We start from the raw sequence: 15,143 nt of genomic DNA on the forward strand, positions 1-15,143 counted from the left end.
ACGGAACGTGACTGCGGATCTATTGGGGCGGATTCAGAAGGATTAATGATGATGTTTGATGATGATGATGATATGCTGTTTCTGTTCGTTCATAATCTGGTCATTCATTGCATTGCATTATTCAGTAGAGTAGTGGGTATTCGCAAATCATCATTGGACGTCAAGCATGCCCCGTCCGTCTTTTCTTCCTGATACTCCAGCCTTGCCGTGGGCTAACACATAAGGTAATAAAACAAAAACTATAGAGAGGAGGGTGTACGAGTGTGAGGTGAGGTTTTGCGCCGTTCATTGTAGGGCAGAGACTCCCTGTTTGTCACGGAACAGCAGTTCGCAAGCGCGGCCTGTAGGGCTTTGGGGTGGGCCTGTAGAAGTCCCTCAGTAAGGGACGGCCTCGCACGGCTGTGTTTAGGTGTAGGATATCGCCGCGTCATGTGGAGAACCATCGACTTGAATGTTATTCCAAGCTGCGAGGGTGGTGAGGTTACCCTCGGGAATCATTCTTCGAGGAAAGAAGGTCCTCAACTTCAGTCCTCTTTACTGATCGCGCTCAGGGCATGCGCCAGCTTAAGAAGAACGACACTTTCAGTCGCGGCGTAGTAGTTCAAGCTATAATATCATTAGCGTTATCGTTTAACGGCAGAAAGGTATACCCACCTGTCCATCAGAATCCGCAGATGTCGGTTGAAATGCTCCTCGCATCGCCTCAATGTCTCCTCTAGCTTGTCGATACGCGACGGGTCATAGCCTCGCCCGTCTGAACCAGCAGCTTTGTTTCCCGCTAGGTCAGGGTCCGCTGACGCGAGCGCACGCGCGAGTGAGGATGTGGCCCAGGAGGAGAACATGGTGCAGCAGGTCATGAGTCGATGGTGGATCTGGTCAATTGTGAGTACGGTGCCATCATAGTGGACTTGCTAACAAACCTTGAGGAGTTTAGCCTGTGTGAGCATGCATTCCTTGAGGCATGTATCCAGAAAGTCCACGTGGTCCTGCATCAACTCGTCCACAGTGCGATTGACTTGTTTGGTGCCGTTGACGGTCACCTCGGAGCCATCGGCATCAGTGCCATTTACCCGGTCCATGAGGTTCTGCCAGTTGGGCTCTACGACCTCGGCCGTGCAAAAGTAGAGGAGCTGCTGTACAAACACCAACATCTTGGAACGCAAATTCCACGCGCGCCTCTTCCACATCTCTAGTCGTCGGTCAGAAGACTTGTGCCTCCAGGCAATGACCTTGCTCTGGTCTAGCCACGATGTGACAAGCATAGTCTCAATGTGACGGAGTGACAGGATGTGTCGAAATATTAGCTGGTACCGGAGAACCGTTTTGCGACTGATAACGAGGGATAGCGGGAAGGGAACAGAGTAATCCAGCTCCAACGCATCGAAGCCCAGTATATCCTTGTCGTCTTCTCCACTTTGGCTTGTAGGTGCCTGGTACTTCTCGATTGCCGCCTCCGGGTTATCCTGATCGATACCAGAAACGCTTACAACCTGCATCAGCCATTTTGTCAGCCCGACCTTGTTCATTCGGACCTTGACATCTTCCTTGAACGGGTCCTGAGCCGCGATACTCCCGGGTTGTCGCAACACCAGATCAAGAAGCGATTGGAGCTTGCTTTCGTTGACATTCTTGGCGGGCTTGCGTAGTTCAGATGCGCCGAGCTCGAGGAAGTAAGAGAAGAAGTCGGAGCGATCTAGGAAGAAGTAGTGCTTGAGGGAACGGAAGCGGGTCGTAAGTGAGTTCTTCGTGAGGAGAAGATTCAACAGCGATGCGTTGGCATATGTGTAGGCTGCGTTGACGTTCTCTAGGAAGCGAGGGTCGTCGAGAGTTTTTGGAACATCTTTCACTGCTTTACTAACATCGACACCACCACATTCTCGTACGACATTCAGATACTTCCCGGCCAGAAGAACTTTGTCCTTGACGCTTTCCAGTTGTGGCGGTACCTCGTTTTCGCGGATTGTATATCGCTTCTCCCAGTATTCGTCCGTGTAATCTTCTTCGAGCTTCTCCCGCTTGATCCACTTTTGCTCTTTGACAAGGAACTCGCCATGTGGGTCCTTAATGCCTCCATGGTGCAACCATTCATTGAGCATTGTCATATACGGCCGACTAGCATCCCGAAGCAGCCTTTCCAAAAGAGCCTTCGTGGTCGGGTCGCCTGAGAATGTCGTCAGTTGCTCAGTAAGGAGCCGCAAAACATTGCCGCCTTTGCAGATCCTCTTGCTAGACATGGCTCCGGGCACAAGCTCTCCGCCCTCCTTGAGTTGCTCCAGGATATTGTCCACATCGTCGAAATCGTCGAGTGACTCGTCGAGATCTTGGTCTAAAAGCCCATTCCGTCGGAGTAGCTCCTGACCCAAAGTATACAGCTGAGCCAAGCATTGGCTCGTCGGCATGAGGTGTAAATGAAGAACATGTAGCGTGAAGCTCGGGTTGTTGAGCAATTCGTGCTCCAGCTGGGCAACGAGGACCAAGTACTCCTTGAGCAATTTCCGGATTGTCGCACATAGCGCATGGCTGACTGCTCCGTATTCTGCGCGACTCTGTACCTCCACAAATGATTCTAGCGCACTGTAGTGAGTTGCTATCTTCAAGGTCGATTGTGTAAGCTCCTTTAGAGTCGGGTCCATTCCCGGGGGTAGTTGGAAAGCAGGTCCAGTCAGCCTGTCCTTCTCCTGAGACGGATCATATGACCGGTAGTGAATGTATTGGCCCTCAAATCCCATAAAAACGTATAGCAAATCCTCCAGTATTGCCTTTTCCTGCGCATCGGCCGAAAGTTCGCGGAGCGGTGTTGGTTGAAGCGACTGAGGCAGAGCGGAAGCCAAAGGAGGAAACGATACTCGACTAGCTAACGGTGCTGTAGAATGGGGCATCAACGAAGCTTGAGGGTTCCATGGAGCTGGAGCAATATGTAGTTAGCGCGCGAACATCTCTCTACCTGCCAATAGCTCAAGGAAGTAAGACTAACTCTCCGCCGGTTGCTTCTCCTTCTTTCGGGAATTGGGGCTGGCCCCCTCGGGTTGACTCGGTCCTCGTTTCGATCGGGATCTCTCCATGAATTCACCTCTATTGCCTGCACTGGACGACTCCTTGACCGGGTTTCTCGTTCGGACTTGGGACTTATCTCGCGTATGCATCGCCATTCGCTCGGTACGCTTGTCGCTGACGGAATGTTGTTGATCGCGAGACGATCTGGTTTTCTGGCTGGATGTGCTCCCGCGATGGTCTATATTCTCCGATTGCAAGGGGGAAGCACCGCTGCGCAGACCGGGCTTCTCAGCGTCGGCGACGCGGTTGGACGCAACGCGGGGTCTCGGGGCGCTCATGTAGCTGGCGCGACGCTCATTGACGGACATGGTCCCGCAAGGTCGAGGAAGGTAGAAGGAACAATCATGCAGCCTGTGCCAATAACACCATTGAATGAAGTAAACAGAATGTAATTCAAATCCTGGGAGAACCCGCAGCCACTGGACCCGGACTACACGTCCCGAAGCCGTAGTTTTGGGTTCCATCCGGCAAAGCAAACAGTCGCCGTGGATGCCTGATGGCGGCCTGGGGCAGCCACAGCCCTCTCCGCCAGGCACTCGCCGGACTTGCGTAGACAACCGCAACAGCTTCGCCCGAGCTTCCAAGAGCTGCTGCCAACTCTACCGTCCTCACTCTATCTCCTACATCCCAATCTCGCCTTTCTCCCCCACTCTTCCCTACCTCACCTCCATCTCACTAATTGTCATCACATTTCCCACATAATCCAACATGTTCATTGCCCGCTCGGAATACGGTAAGCTCCGTCAGACCTCCCCCTCTGATGCGGTCATCTAACAGCTTTCCTTGACAGACCGTGGAATCAAGTACGACTCTGATGCCCCTTTGCTGCATAGCAATGCAAGCATATACAGTGTCTAACCATGCGATAACAGCACCTTCTCCCCGGAGGGGCGTTTGTTCCAGGTCGAATACTCTCTCGAAGCTATCAAGCTGGGTTCAACAGCGATCGGTGTACGTGCATCCGTTCCTGCCCGACTACGTTTCATACCTCACCTTCTCGAAACCATCAACTACACTAGTGGCCTCCGATAATTCTAACATCATTGTAGGTCGCAACCTCCGAAGGTGTCATCCTAGGTGTCGAGAAGCGTGTCACCTCCAGCCTCCTCGAGGCCTCCTCCGTCGAGAAGATCGTTGAGATCGACCAACACATTGGCTGCGCCATGTCCGGTCTGCAGGCAGATGCCCGGTCCCTGGTCGAGCATGCCCGTGTCGAATGCCAGAACCATGCCTTCCACTACGCCGAGCCGTTGAGAGTCGAGAGCTGCACCCAGGCCATCTGTGACCTGGCCCTGCGATTCGGAGAGACGGGGGATGACGAGGAGAGCGTCATGAGTCGGCCTTTTGGTGTCGCCTTGTTGCTCGCTGGTATTGATGAGGATGGTCCGCAACTGTATGTTGGGTGTTCTTCCCGCTTACTCACCTGCGGGGAAGTGAGACCGCTACTTTGAACGTGTGTACTGATTGATTCTATTTGTTTAGATACCACGCGGAGCCCTCCGGAACGTTCTACCGATATGATGCGAAGGCGATCGGGTCCGGAAGCGAGGGTGCGCAGGCGGAGTTGCAGAATGAATACCATCGTTCCTTGACGCTGGGTGAGGCGGAGACTCTGGTTCTCAAGACGTTGAAGCAGGTCATGGAGGAGAAGCTGGACGCGAAGAACGTCCAGCTCGCTAGTGTGACTAAGGAGAAGGGCTTCCGTATTTACGATGATGAGGAGATGGGCAGGGCTGTTGCGCAGCTGGGCAGCAACCAATGAGGAGGGCCTCTACGCATGAAGATATAATGGGCCAGCAAGTATATCAACATTAGTTCGTCCTGTCCGGACTGGTAATTGTCATGGTATCCATAGAAAAGAACAACGACCTCGTCTAATGACTTTGAATGGTTAAATCCCCCGACCTTCTTTTCATATGCAAGTTAATTCTTTTTCCTAATGTCCAAACAAGTCGCCGATGATATCATAGTATATACAGATGGCTAGTAATTGTAACACTCAAGTTCCGATCACAGCTATCTACCGGATCTTGTAGACACAAGGCTTGAGAACAGCAGCCTCTTCCTCTGCGGTCATCCCCTTGTCAGCAAGAGCAGATCTGTCAATGAACCTCTTCTTTCCAGGACCAGCACCCGCGCCTGCCGTCGAGGCATATTTACCCTTCGTAGGAGCACCACCCGCCTTGACAAACTCCATCTTCACGAACATCTTATTAGACTTGTCAACTGACTCGGGCTTCAGAAGGAAGCCTCGTGTGCGGAACACCTCCACGAAAGCAGAGATATCCGTCTCGTCGTCATTGTCGGCCGGACGAGCGTCTTCAGCATAGATATCTGCATCATCCACGTCTGAGCCTTCATCATCACCAGCCTTCTTCTTGAGCTTCTTCTTCTCTGACTTGCTGAGAGGCTTCTTTGCTCCGATCTGTGCCTTCTTGCGGTGCACCTTGCCAAAGCGACTCTTGACTTCACTGACCCAGCACTCGCCCTTGCCGTCACTGCGCAGGACCCGCCATGCTTCCTCCACAAAGGAGACCCAGTTGGTGCCCATCAGACTGAGACAGAAGACAGTCACGTCAACAGAGCCGTCTGCCAACGGGAGGTTGGAGATGTCTGCCTTGGTGATCGGAGAGCCCTCGGGGGCATGGAGATCGTAGCTGAGAAGCTTGAGGTTCAGCTTCTGGGCGGAAGGCAACAGGGCACGGGCGAGTTGGGCGTCACCACAGCCAAGATCAGCAATGGTGCACAGTCCGTTGGGCCGACGAGGAAGGGCGAGAGCGGAATTCCGCTTGTTATCGGGCTTTCCTTTCTTGGGAGGGCCACGGACTGCCCCTCTACCGCGGAAGGCCCTGATGTAGCCATCGACAGGGTTGGAAGGCCAAGACTCCTTGACCTGGCGAGAGAAGCCTGCGTGATACTCGTCGAACAATTCCGGGTTCGCGCTGAAAAGCTCAAAGGCCTTGGCAGAGGGTGTCGTGTACAGCGTCTCGTTCAGATGGCGGAAACGGGATGAGATCAGCTTCTGTCGCATAGCTTGTTGGAGAGGAGTAAGAATGGCTTCTGTTTTCGGTGGAGCAACAGGCAGGGTCTCGGCGGCTGGAGTTTCAGTTGAGACTTCTTGCTGTCCTTCTTGCTGCTTGTTCTTGTTCTTGTTCTTCTTCTGCTTCTTGTTGGCAGGCTTTCCTTCCTCCCCGGTAGCCTCGGTCTTCTCGTCTTTGGGCTGATTTTTCGTCACTTGATTCTGCTTTCCCTGGCCATCTCCACCCTTCTTAGACTTCCTATCAGCCTTCACACCATTGTTGTTCGCATTCTGCTTCTGGCCCTTGGGAGTCGGTTTCTGGCCCTCAATATGCCGACGGTACATCTCATCCACGTTACCCTTGGTGACATGATCTTCGCGCTTGCGCTTCTTGTCCCGACTGATGATAGGGGTGCTATTAGCCCCAGTCGAGCTCTTGGACGAAGATTGCTTCTGGGAAGATTCGGCCTGCTGCTGCTTGAGAGCAGAGGTCTCGAGGGACCAGCCTGGGACGGCGAACATGATAGTGTTCTCAGCGAAAAGCTTCGCTGCAAGACTCTTCCCAATGTCTCGTCTCTCCCTAAGGAATTATCTGGTGGTTCTAGACCGGGAATATTGGCGTGAACGGTGAGGAGAAATCCCAAAAATTTCTGGCAATAAAAGGCGGAGAATGGCAGCGGGCGGCTTTTCTGCCGTGTCGGCTGAGGGCGGTCAGAATAGTTGGTTACAGTACACCATTCCCTTTTTGGAATGTACTGCGATCTGGGGTTGTGACAGTCAGGTGAGTCTCAGCCTCCTAGTTCGGGACTATATAACAACTCTTAAAGTCTTTGTTGCTGTGATTGATCTTCCTTTGGTGGCTGCATTGCACCGCGATCGATGCTCATGGTAACATGGTACTGCCATGGCTATCCGTCGATCATTCGATCATGAAGATTAAACTAGTTCCAATCGAAGGCAGAGGCAGCACCAGGTAGCTGCTTATGGTCATTAACAATGAACATCATCATTTTTATGACCTGTTCTTCGATATCGACTGTTTCAACACGCATCGTGAAGATGTCCTAACTTTCCATCCAGCGGGGCAGCCTTACTGCCTGAGGTGCTCAATCTATGGATTTCGGCCAATCACACGACGCAGCGGCCGGGCGGCAGAACTTCCCCGTTGGATCTTCCCAAGCTTTATTCGCTGCTGCTCTTCTTTACACCCACAGGCTATGAGTCTCCACATCGGAATCCTTGACTCGCTACCTAGCCCAGACGCCTTACAGACTATCGGTTGCTGTCTTGTGACTATGGAAACGAACTTGCGCTCAATTCCCTACCGCCATGCAAGCAACCGACCAAACCCGGAAATCACTACAGGACCCATCTGCCAGTGGGCCAAACGCCGCGCCGGGTCCTGACACTTCGGCGGAAGTGCAGGGAGACTCCACGACGGCGGTTTCGGGCAGTGGATCTACTCAGAAAGTACCTAAGAAACGCACCAAGTCTGGCTGTCTAAGTGAGTCTCTCCGGTGAGCGTGTTTGAGCAACCTGAGCTTACTAGCCCTAATAGCTTGCCGGCAACGTCGCATAAAATGTGGCGAAGAGAAGCCCATCTGTAACAATTGTATCAAGTCAAAGCGCGAATGCAAAGGCTATGGTCCGCGTCTAGTCTTCAAGGATCCATTGGGCATTACGGGTACCACCTCGCAACCGGCAGCCATCAGTTCACAGACCTTCAATGTGCCACCTCCCAGTGAGGATATCAATGATGCTGTCTCCCAGCAAAGGCAAGCCTGGTCTGGCCAACCGGTTCTCGCTCCAAAGCCCGTTGCAACCGCAAATTTGGAACAATCTCCCCAGCCAGTCACAACCGCGGCGCCTGATGAGTTTCAGGCGCCGAGCGCCGCTCCGTTCCAACTGCAGTCAGATACTCTGTCGCAACAGGACTATCCAGTACTCCGCGAGCCGGCAGACACCTTGGCTTTTCTGGACCAACAACGGTCAGCTGGCTTAGAGCTGCGCTATCCGACTGATGCAGGCATAGTATATCCGCACACATCTTCCCGGGCACCCGGCGGAAGATTCACATATCCAACCTCGTATCAGGTACTCTCAAATGTTGAAGAAGAACGCGAAGACGATTACTACGATCTTGATACAGACGAGGAGAGCCATGAGCAGACGTTGGCACAAGATTACAATCAGCTCAGCCTTATCATGGCATCCGCTAATCGCGACCAGCAGCAGCTTCGAACTTTTACCACATACCTGAATGAGCCTAACATACTTACTTCATATTCCCCAACTTTTGGATCCTCTCCACTGAACAATCCCAAAACAGCACGCATTTTCTTGCATTTCATCCATTCTACCGGGCCAACTCTATCCGTTTTTGAGCGGCATCCAATTGATCCTTCCACCATGCTGGGTTCCCCAGTCCCAATGGCACAACAGGGACTCTGGACCTATACGCTTCCTCTAAAAGCCTTGGAGAATCAGCCATTACTGCAGGCCATCCTAGCTTTGAGCAGCCTACATATTTCTTACCTGCAGCAGGCCCCGCCAACAGTTTCTCTGAAGCACTATCATTATGCGCTTAGAAGAGTCGGTGTCGCAGTTGGCCTACCCATGCGACGCAAGCAGATTAGTACCCTAGCTGCTACACTTCTGCTGGGATACTACGAAGTAATGGGGGCCGACCACTCCAAGTGGAATAGTCATGTCGCAGGGTCGGCTCAGCTGGTGCGCGAGATTAACTTTGCTGGCATGACCCGTAGCCTGCGGGCTCAGCGGCGCAGGGTATGGGCGGAGCGACATCACAAGGAATCCTCCAGTCTTTCCATAGTGGAACCCTTATTTTCAATCAGCTATGGTTCGGAAGATGATCCTTTCGCAGAAAAAGAACATGACATCGACGAAGATCTGATAGGCAGTCTTATTGGCCGAGCTGTGAGTTACGATGAGTTCGGACACGTCGATGATGGCCAAGCCAGCTCTCGCCCCGAGAGACATTTTACTAAGAAAGACATTGAAAATTTTCGTATCCAGTGCGATCTCTACTGGTGGTATCTACAGCAGGATGTCATCCAGAGCATTATTAGTGGCGGGCCGTTATTGTCAGTAGCATCCCCAATTTTTCCTTGGTGTAACATCAGACTGACAGCAGCAGCATTCCGTACTCCCAATGGGGACACTGTCCCCCGCGCGCCGGAATGGGTCGACTGGACGCTATATATGGCTCTGCGGATCATCTGTGGCTCTTACTAGGACGATTGGCAAATTTTGGTGTTCGTGACAGAAAGCGGAAGCTGAGAACAACGGAGACTACGGGATCAGAGTGGCGACCTGATTCCAGGCTCGCTAGATTTATGGCTCGTTTCACAGGGAGAATGCTGGACCAGCAAACAAGACCGTCGGCCGGTGGCCCTGTGCAGCCTCCGTCTGGTGCGCCAACGGCTGGTCCGCCGTTCTATGGCATGGCTCCGTCCCGAGGACCAAGACATCCTCCACCTGCTTTTGTCGAATTTCGTCATCATGGCCAGTACGACGATGAAGGCGCCGAGAACGGCTCATACGAAGAAGCTGAGGTTGAGTGGGAAAGTATGTTAACGGCTTTCGACACATTTGAGAGCGCTCTCGGTCCGTATTTCATGCCTCTGCCTCCCGACAGTGTGACTCCGATATCGTCTCCTTTCGGGCTTGCTCTGCAGTATCGGACACATACTATAGCTGTTCTGTGGGGATATTACCTCACCGGACGAATTCTCTTACATCGCTTACATCCATCGATGCCTCCCGCCATGATGGTATCTGCAAAGGTAGCAGCGCCAACCACGGCAGGGTACTCACAGGCTATTGGAAGAATCGCGGCTGGGATCTACAACTCACAAGTATCTCATTTAGATGCCGGGAGTTTGAGCCCAACACTCGGATCTTGTCTTATCAAGATGACCGTGCCGATCTTCTTCTCAGCAATCCAATACACAGACCCCGCGCAACGAGATTGGGTCGTAACAAGGCTGCGCAGCCTCTCCCGAAAAAGTGGTTGGAAGACGTCCGAATCTATAGCCAACAGTTGTGAGAATGCATGGAGAGTCGCTGCGAAACAAGGTCGTGGTCCTCCGTATGAGCGGAAAGACACGAATGAGTACGAACGGGCCTCAACGTGGACACCACCCGTTCAAGAGAGTTCCTTGGGTAATCCCGGCGAAAGGCGTTTCGTCACCATCGCCAGACGCCCGGAAGAAGCTGGCTGGGCCATGGGAATTCTAAGCTTGGAAGATGACGTACTGAACCTCTCAATCGAGGATCGGGTATGAGTACTTAGTAGTAGTTGCTGGCTGGCAAGGTTTCATTCAAGCACAGGCCAATAGATTCCGGGCCTGAATTACAAGTCAGTAGAAACGTTGTCAGTCAACGTCAAACCACACGATCTATCAATTTCTGTTGACAAGGGCTCCTGATGCAACCATGGCAACATGTTTATTCCTTGTCATCAAGGTGTCACCGACGACAGCATGACATCTGAATTGTGCTGTGTCCACACCGTTCGAGACTTACTACGGAGCTGCCGCTGTCAAAGTCACAGACACTGATGGTTCGTCGCACAAAGCCCTCCAACGCAGCCTGAGTACACGGTATGTGATGTATCCACCTCGAAAAAATGAATGTCGCCACCACCCTGCATGGGCTCGACCGGCCTCTGAATTACATACAGGACCGGTCGAATGCATTGCGCCACTGATCCGCACCGCCCCTGCAGAAGGCTGATCTCGTCTCCCGCTTGTATTCGCAGGCTGACAGCCCATTTCCATGGTGCTCTGGTTCGGTAAAGACCGTTTCTGAACCACCTGGCGGGATCTGATTCCTCGCATGGCCCTGCACGTGCATATGCATGCACTAGTCAACTGTCGGGCCAGATGTGATCTCTCCATTTCTGTCTCCTCTTGTTCGAGACCGAGTCTAGAAAAGCAAAAAGAAGTTGCTCCAGAAACATGTAGTAAGGGCTGATTTTGATTAATGATTACCATGTATCTTGGTCGTTTGTTTCAGGTTTTCAGTTAGGAATGCTTTTCTTGTTTGCTGTGATGGTCATGTCCAGTTGGTTGGAAGTTGATGTGCAGACGATTTAGTGTGACAGTCTTATGCACGATAATAAAAATATACTACTACTACCGGGCACACCATGATATAATCCCTGTTAGTTTGGTTGCCAGATATGATCTGTCCTTGTCTTAGAACTATTGCATACTTATTAATGAACTTCAGACTAGGCCCAGGCGCTAAACACTACAAATGATTGAACTAATCATGCCTTCGGTAAATGCTATAATGCCATGCAGACCCTGAAACCCGCCCAAAAACAATATCAGAACTAAGTAGTAGTACTGTAAGGTCGATAACAGGTTAAGGAAATGGGAGATGCGAAAAGCTGTAGGCGTGACTACAATTAACAATAGTACCAATTCTTGGTATATACTATGATACTATATTCATTTTATGTCATTCTTCCTGGTAGACTTTACAACCTGATTATATGGAGAAGCAACAGTATTTACTACTATGTCGACAGTGAATCAATCTATATGTATCTCATGACCCAACGAGTTGCCCAATTAGGATGTTTCGAACTTCCCAATACATATCCCTTTCCTACTATTGGACTGAGAGTAAGAAATCATGAAGATTCTAGAAGAAGGTGTCATTGGCTTTGTCTCGAGAGAAGAATCGGCGAGTAGCATGAAAGGTGGGAGGCAAAGGGATGGATTCCAGTCTTTCTGTTTCTATCTCGAGGTACTACTACTCGACTTGTAGACATTCGTTATGAAGTGGTAGTAAGGTCTTATGGTCATAAGATGAAGATACCAGTTTTCAAGTATATATCTGTCGTACTAGTACTATTCTTAGGTGTTAAGTGGACTCCTGATGAAGATAGTAGCGACCAGGTCTGGGAATAGAAAGGGAGTTGAAATTGGCTAAAGTCTTTAGAAAGCGTTCCTGGCTCTTTGAGAACGCTTGGGGGTGGATATTAGATAATGAAAGCTGTGGTGAGCGAAACTAGAGGCGGAGGCAGAACTGTCATTGTTCTAGCAGGGATTCGAGTGAGTGCAAGCTAACACGCCAATTCAAAAGCTAAATCATGGTATGAGTAGTAGTGATAGCCAAAGCTTGGTTTACTTTGGTGCTAAGAAACGAGGGTCCAAACCCTTCTTTCGAACTCATCACCAGCGCGACAAATGTCGTAAAGACTATTGTCTGATGACAAGGGAGCTGCTAATGGCCATGACAGACTGAGACGGTGCTCGAATATCTTTGACAACAATGCTTGACAGCTAATGCGATTGACCGCTTAAAGCAACACGCAACGAGCCGGGCCTGTGCGAGAGCAGCCAGACTCGGCTCGAGACATGAATTTCTTTTTCTAGCTTATAATCCAGGGTTATTCCATTATCAGTATTCACACGTTGGGCTCAGAGATTCCAGAGGAGCCCGATCTACCCATTATCCCATATTAGGAATCCCGAGAGCATCACGTAGGTAACTCGGCCGAATTCGTGGGCAAGAGCATACGTACCTTTCTGAGTCATGGCACAGGGTAAGCCACCAGGAAGGTAATGGGTAGCACCCACCTCCACTCCACGCTTCCCCTTTGACAACGCGAAATCAGGGACGGATTATCTTGCACGATGAGGTTGCACTCCGAAGACTTCCGGAGAGGGCCTCGAATTACTTTGGCCCTGTTGATAGGGGACAGCTGGAACACTGCCCACGCTCACCGCTCTTGTGTAGATTGTTTGCGACAGTGCAACACTTGGATGCGAATACGTATGGGCACACACTGCTGAGATCAGCTTTCATTCAATTGAGACACCCCCTCCATTTGCCGGCTCCACGGAAGGTGGATATCCAGCATTAGGTATCAATATGATAAGACCATGCAAGAACGGCATGCACTCACCCGGTAAATCCTAGGAAGTTTGCTTTAAGCGGAAAATAGCTATACGAACGGACATTAGCCCATGGGAGGGATATCGCTTCCGACCAATGATGATTATGAAAGTCGGACTACCGGGGAAGACACAAAGGACGACCGGTTGAGCTCGTACAATGCGGATCATGAGCTCCTAGGAGAAAGGCAATTATGACCTGGAGACTATGCATTGTCCAAGGTTTTGTTGATAGTATCAACCGAAATAGTAGTATGTCAAGTGTATCCATCATCGGGCCGATCAAATCAAAATCAAAGGCACTGCAGACTGTGGGGTCAGGGCACATCCCTGAGCTCAGTCTAGACCCGAAGCGATCTGCCCAGGATGGAGAAAGACACAGGGAAATGGGAGAGCAGTGAGTGGTGAGTACCCGACGATAGCAGCCATTGAGGAGGCGTGCAGGTGACTTGCCTGGATGGAGGCTTGGCGCAGACGACAGTTGGCAGCACCAGACTAGATTTGTTTTTGGGGGAGATGGCTTCGGCCTCGTTCTCGTTGGCTCCGCATTAGTGCAGATTAGGCGGGCTTAAGCCCTTGCTAGGCTTGCCATTATCGCGCGCCCCCCATGGCTTTATTTTTGACGTCGAGTCTGCAGCCAGCAAAGACATCGGTCACTAATGGTGTACTCCGTTTTGGGAATCAAATGCATCCGTTTATTCTCCTTGTGTTTAGGAAGGCACCAATGATCCTTGACTTTCTTAGAGATCTCCGAGAACATTAGTCTCGAACACAGTCTTCTCCCCCTCACGTTGCCCCGCTGTAATTCTTTTGGGTGTCCATTCATACCAGATCATCTCAGGTACTCATCAGCTTCTCACGAGTCACTTACCCTGAGTCGAGATCGTTCGAAACCCGCAGTGGATCAGTGAAAAACAGACAAAGTAAATTCGCCAGCAGTAAGAAAGCCGTGTACAAGTGGAGAGTTAACTTAATTGAGTTTCCAATAGTGTTGCTGGCGGGCGATCCGGTCGATGTACAGTTGGTCAGTTGCAATCCGCTCCAGATATCTGAGTGAGTATCAGGCCACTCAAGAGGTATAGTATTAGACCTCTCTATCGTGATGAAGGGGGATTATCACCAAATGCAGTAGTCCACACTGGACGGAGGCTCCATGGAACCAATTAATCATCGCGCCCCATCGCCAGTGAGACCCAACATGGGTCTCAACTGGTGGGTGTGGTATCTGAATGCCAGAGAGACGTAAGTGGTGTCGGGGCAAGCTGGAATTCTCCGAAGTGTTCGGTCCATCACACTAGTATCACATCGCAAGGCTACCAACTATGCGTGGAGGCAAATGTTATTGGGTCGAATAACCGCTCCCCTGAAGCAGTTCTGGCCTACCAACAGCATGCGCTTAGGATGAAACTCCCCTTGTTGAAACTATCTGGGCACAAGATCGAGCCGGGGGGTCGTGCAGGGTGGCTAGTGGCCCAGCAGCTAAAGAGACAGACGCTCCATCCGGGTAGGATTTGCACCCTCCCGCAGCGGCGTGATGCATGACGCAGCCACTGCTAGAGGACAGCTGGACCGACAGACCTGCACTGTCTACGCCCCGGAGAGGAGTGGTGCAGACCAGAATCGGGGCTGACGGAGAGGGCGAGAGAGCAAAAGAGCCAGCCGGAGGAAGAAACGAAAGAAGGCGAGGGACCGTGGCGAATGGCTAAGAATAATCAGGACCAGACGCATACACGTGGGCCCGCCTGATCTGCGTAAGTTACAGGGGACTTTGGCTGTGTTTTGGTGGTTTGGCGGTTTGGCGGTTTTTTTGCGGTATCTCCGCTAACGTCACGCTGCTGGGGTTTTGTTTCGCATTTTTTTGTAGATGATATTTTTATTTTTCAATGTAGATAACAGTATTTATCAGTAGGGGATTTTGTCTGCATTGCAATCCAGACATTTCTATACAAAAGCCAGTCCCTCCCCCACCCCAAGAGGAACTGGAATAACACATAGCACTCCACAAGAAGATCTACATTAGTTGACTCTTTAACAACTCTCATACACGGTTCAGCAAACAGCCTCGACGTCATCGCTCTTGTCGCAAATCCATCTCTCACATCTACGGTTCTGCTTTCTTTTTACCCTGCCCCGCC

The 15,143-nt window shown here is 51.2% G+C and overlaps 6 protein-coding genes across 6 annotated transcripts; 3 read left to right on the forward strand and 3 right to left on the reverse strand.

Annotated features, from left to right (window-relative positions):
• Window positions 1–524: 524 nt before the first annotated feature.
• Window positions 525–3,143, reverse strand: An02g03390 (uncharacterized protein; the record flags this gene model as incomplete). Its single annotated transcript, XM_059746179.1, has 4 exons — window positions 525–606; window positions 655–872; window positions 921–2,905; window positions 2,975–3,143. The coding sequence occupies 4 exons, from the start codon at window positions 3,141–3,143 to the stop codon at window positions 525–527; spliced, it is 2,454 nt and encodes an 817-aa protein (XP_059605115.1).
• Window positions 3,144–3,762: 619 nt separating this feature from the next.
• An02g03400 (uncharacterized protein) lies at window positions 3,763–4,816 on the forward strand (the record flags this gene model as incomplete). The annotated part of the gene is made up of 5 exons (XM_001399439.1): window positions 3,763–3,787; window positions 3,845–3,857; window positions 3,927–4,005; window positions 4,104–4,447; window positions 4,537–4,816. The coding sequence occupies 5 exons, from the start codon at window positions 3,763–3,765 to the stop codon at window positions 4,814–4,816; spliced, it is 741 nt and encodes a 246-aa protein (XP_001399476.1).
• A 258-nt stretch (window positions 4,817–5,074) lies between these two features.
• An02g03410 (uncharacterized protein) lies at window positions 5,075–6,595 on the reverse strand (the record flags this gene model as incomplete). The annotated part of the gene is made up of 1 exon (XM_001399440.1): window positions 5,075–6,595. The coding sequence occupies one exon, from the start codon at window positions 6,593–6,595 to the stop codon at window positions 5,075–5,077; it is 1,521 nt and encodes a 506-aa protein (XP_001399477.1).
• An 807-nt stretch (window positions 6,596–7,402) lies between these two features.
• On the forward strand, window positions 7,403–10,380 carry An02g03420 (uncharacterized protein; the record flags this gene model as incomplete). Its single annotated transcript, XM_001399441.1, has 3 exons — window positions 7,403–7,577; window positions 7,632–9,177; window positions 9,231–10,380. 3 exons carry the CDS (start codon window positions 7,403–7,405, stop codon window positions 10,378–10,380), a joined length of 2,871 nt encoding a protein of 956 aa, XP_001399478.1.
• Window positions 10,381–11,740: 1,360 nt separating this feature from the next.
• On the forward strand, window positions 11,741–12,018 carry An02g03430 (hypothetical protein; the record flags this gene model as incomplete). The annotated part of the gene is made up of 2 exons (XM_059746180.1): window positions 11,741–11,807; window positions 11,876–12,018. 2 exons carry the CDS (start codon window positions 11,741–11,743, stop codon window positions 12,016–12,018), a joined length of 210 nt encoding a protein of 69 aa, XP_059605116.1.
• A 2,386-nt stretch (window positions 12,019–14,404) lies between these two features.
• An02g03440 (hypothetical protein) lies at window positions 14,405–15,080 on the reverse strand (the record flags this gene model as incomplete). The annotated part of the gene is made up of 2 exons (XM_059746181.1): window positions 14,405–14,710; window positions 15,024–15,080. The coding sequence occupies 2 exons, from the start codon at window positions 15,078–15,080 to the stop codon at window positions 14,405–14,407; spliced, it is 363 nt and encodes a 120-aa protein (XP_059605117.1).
• Window positions 15,081–15,143: the final 63 nt, after the last annotated feature.

This window comes from Aspergillus niger, assembly GCF_000002855.4.
Source record: "Aspergillus niger supercontig An02".
Lineage (NCBI taxonomy): Eukaryota > Fungi > Ascomycota > Eurotiomycetes > Eurotiales > Aspergillaceae > Aspergillus > Aspergillus niger.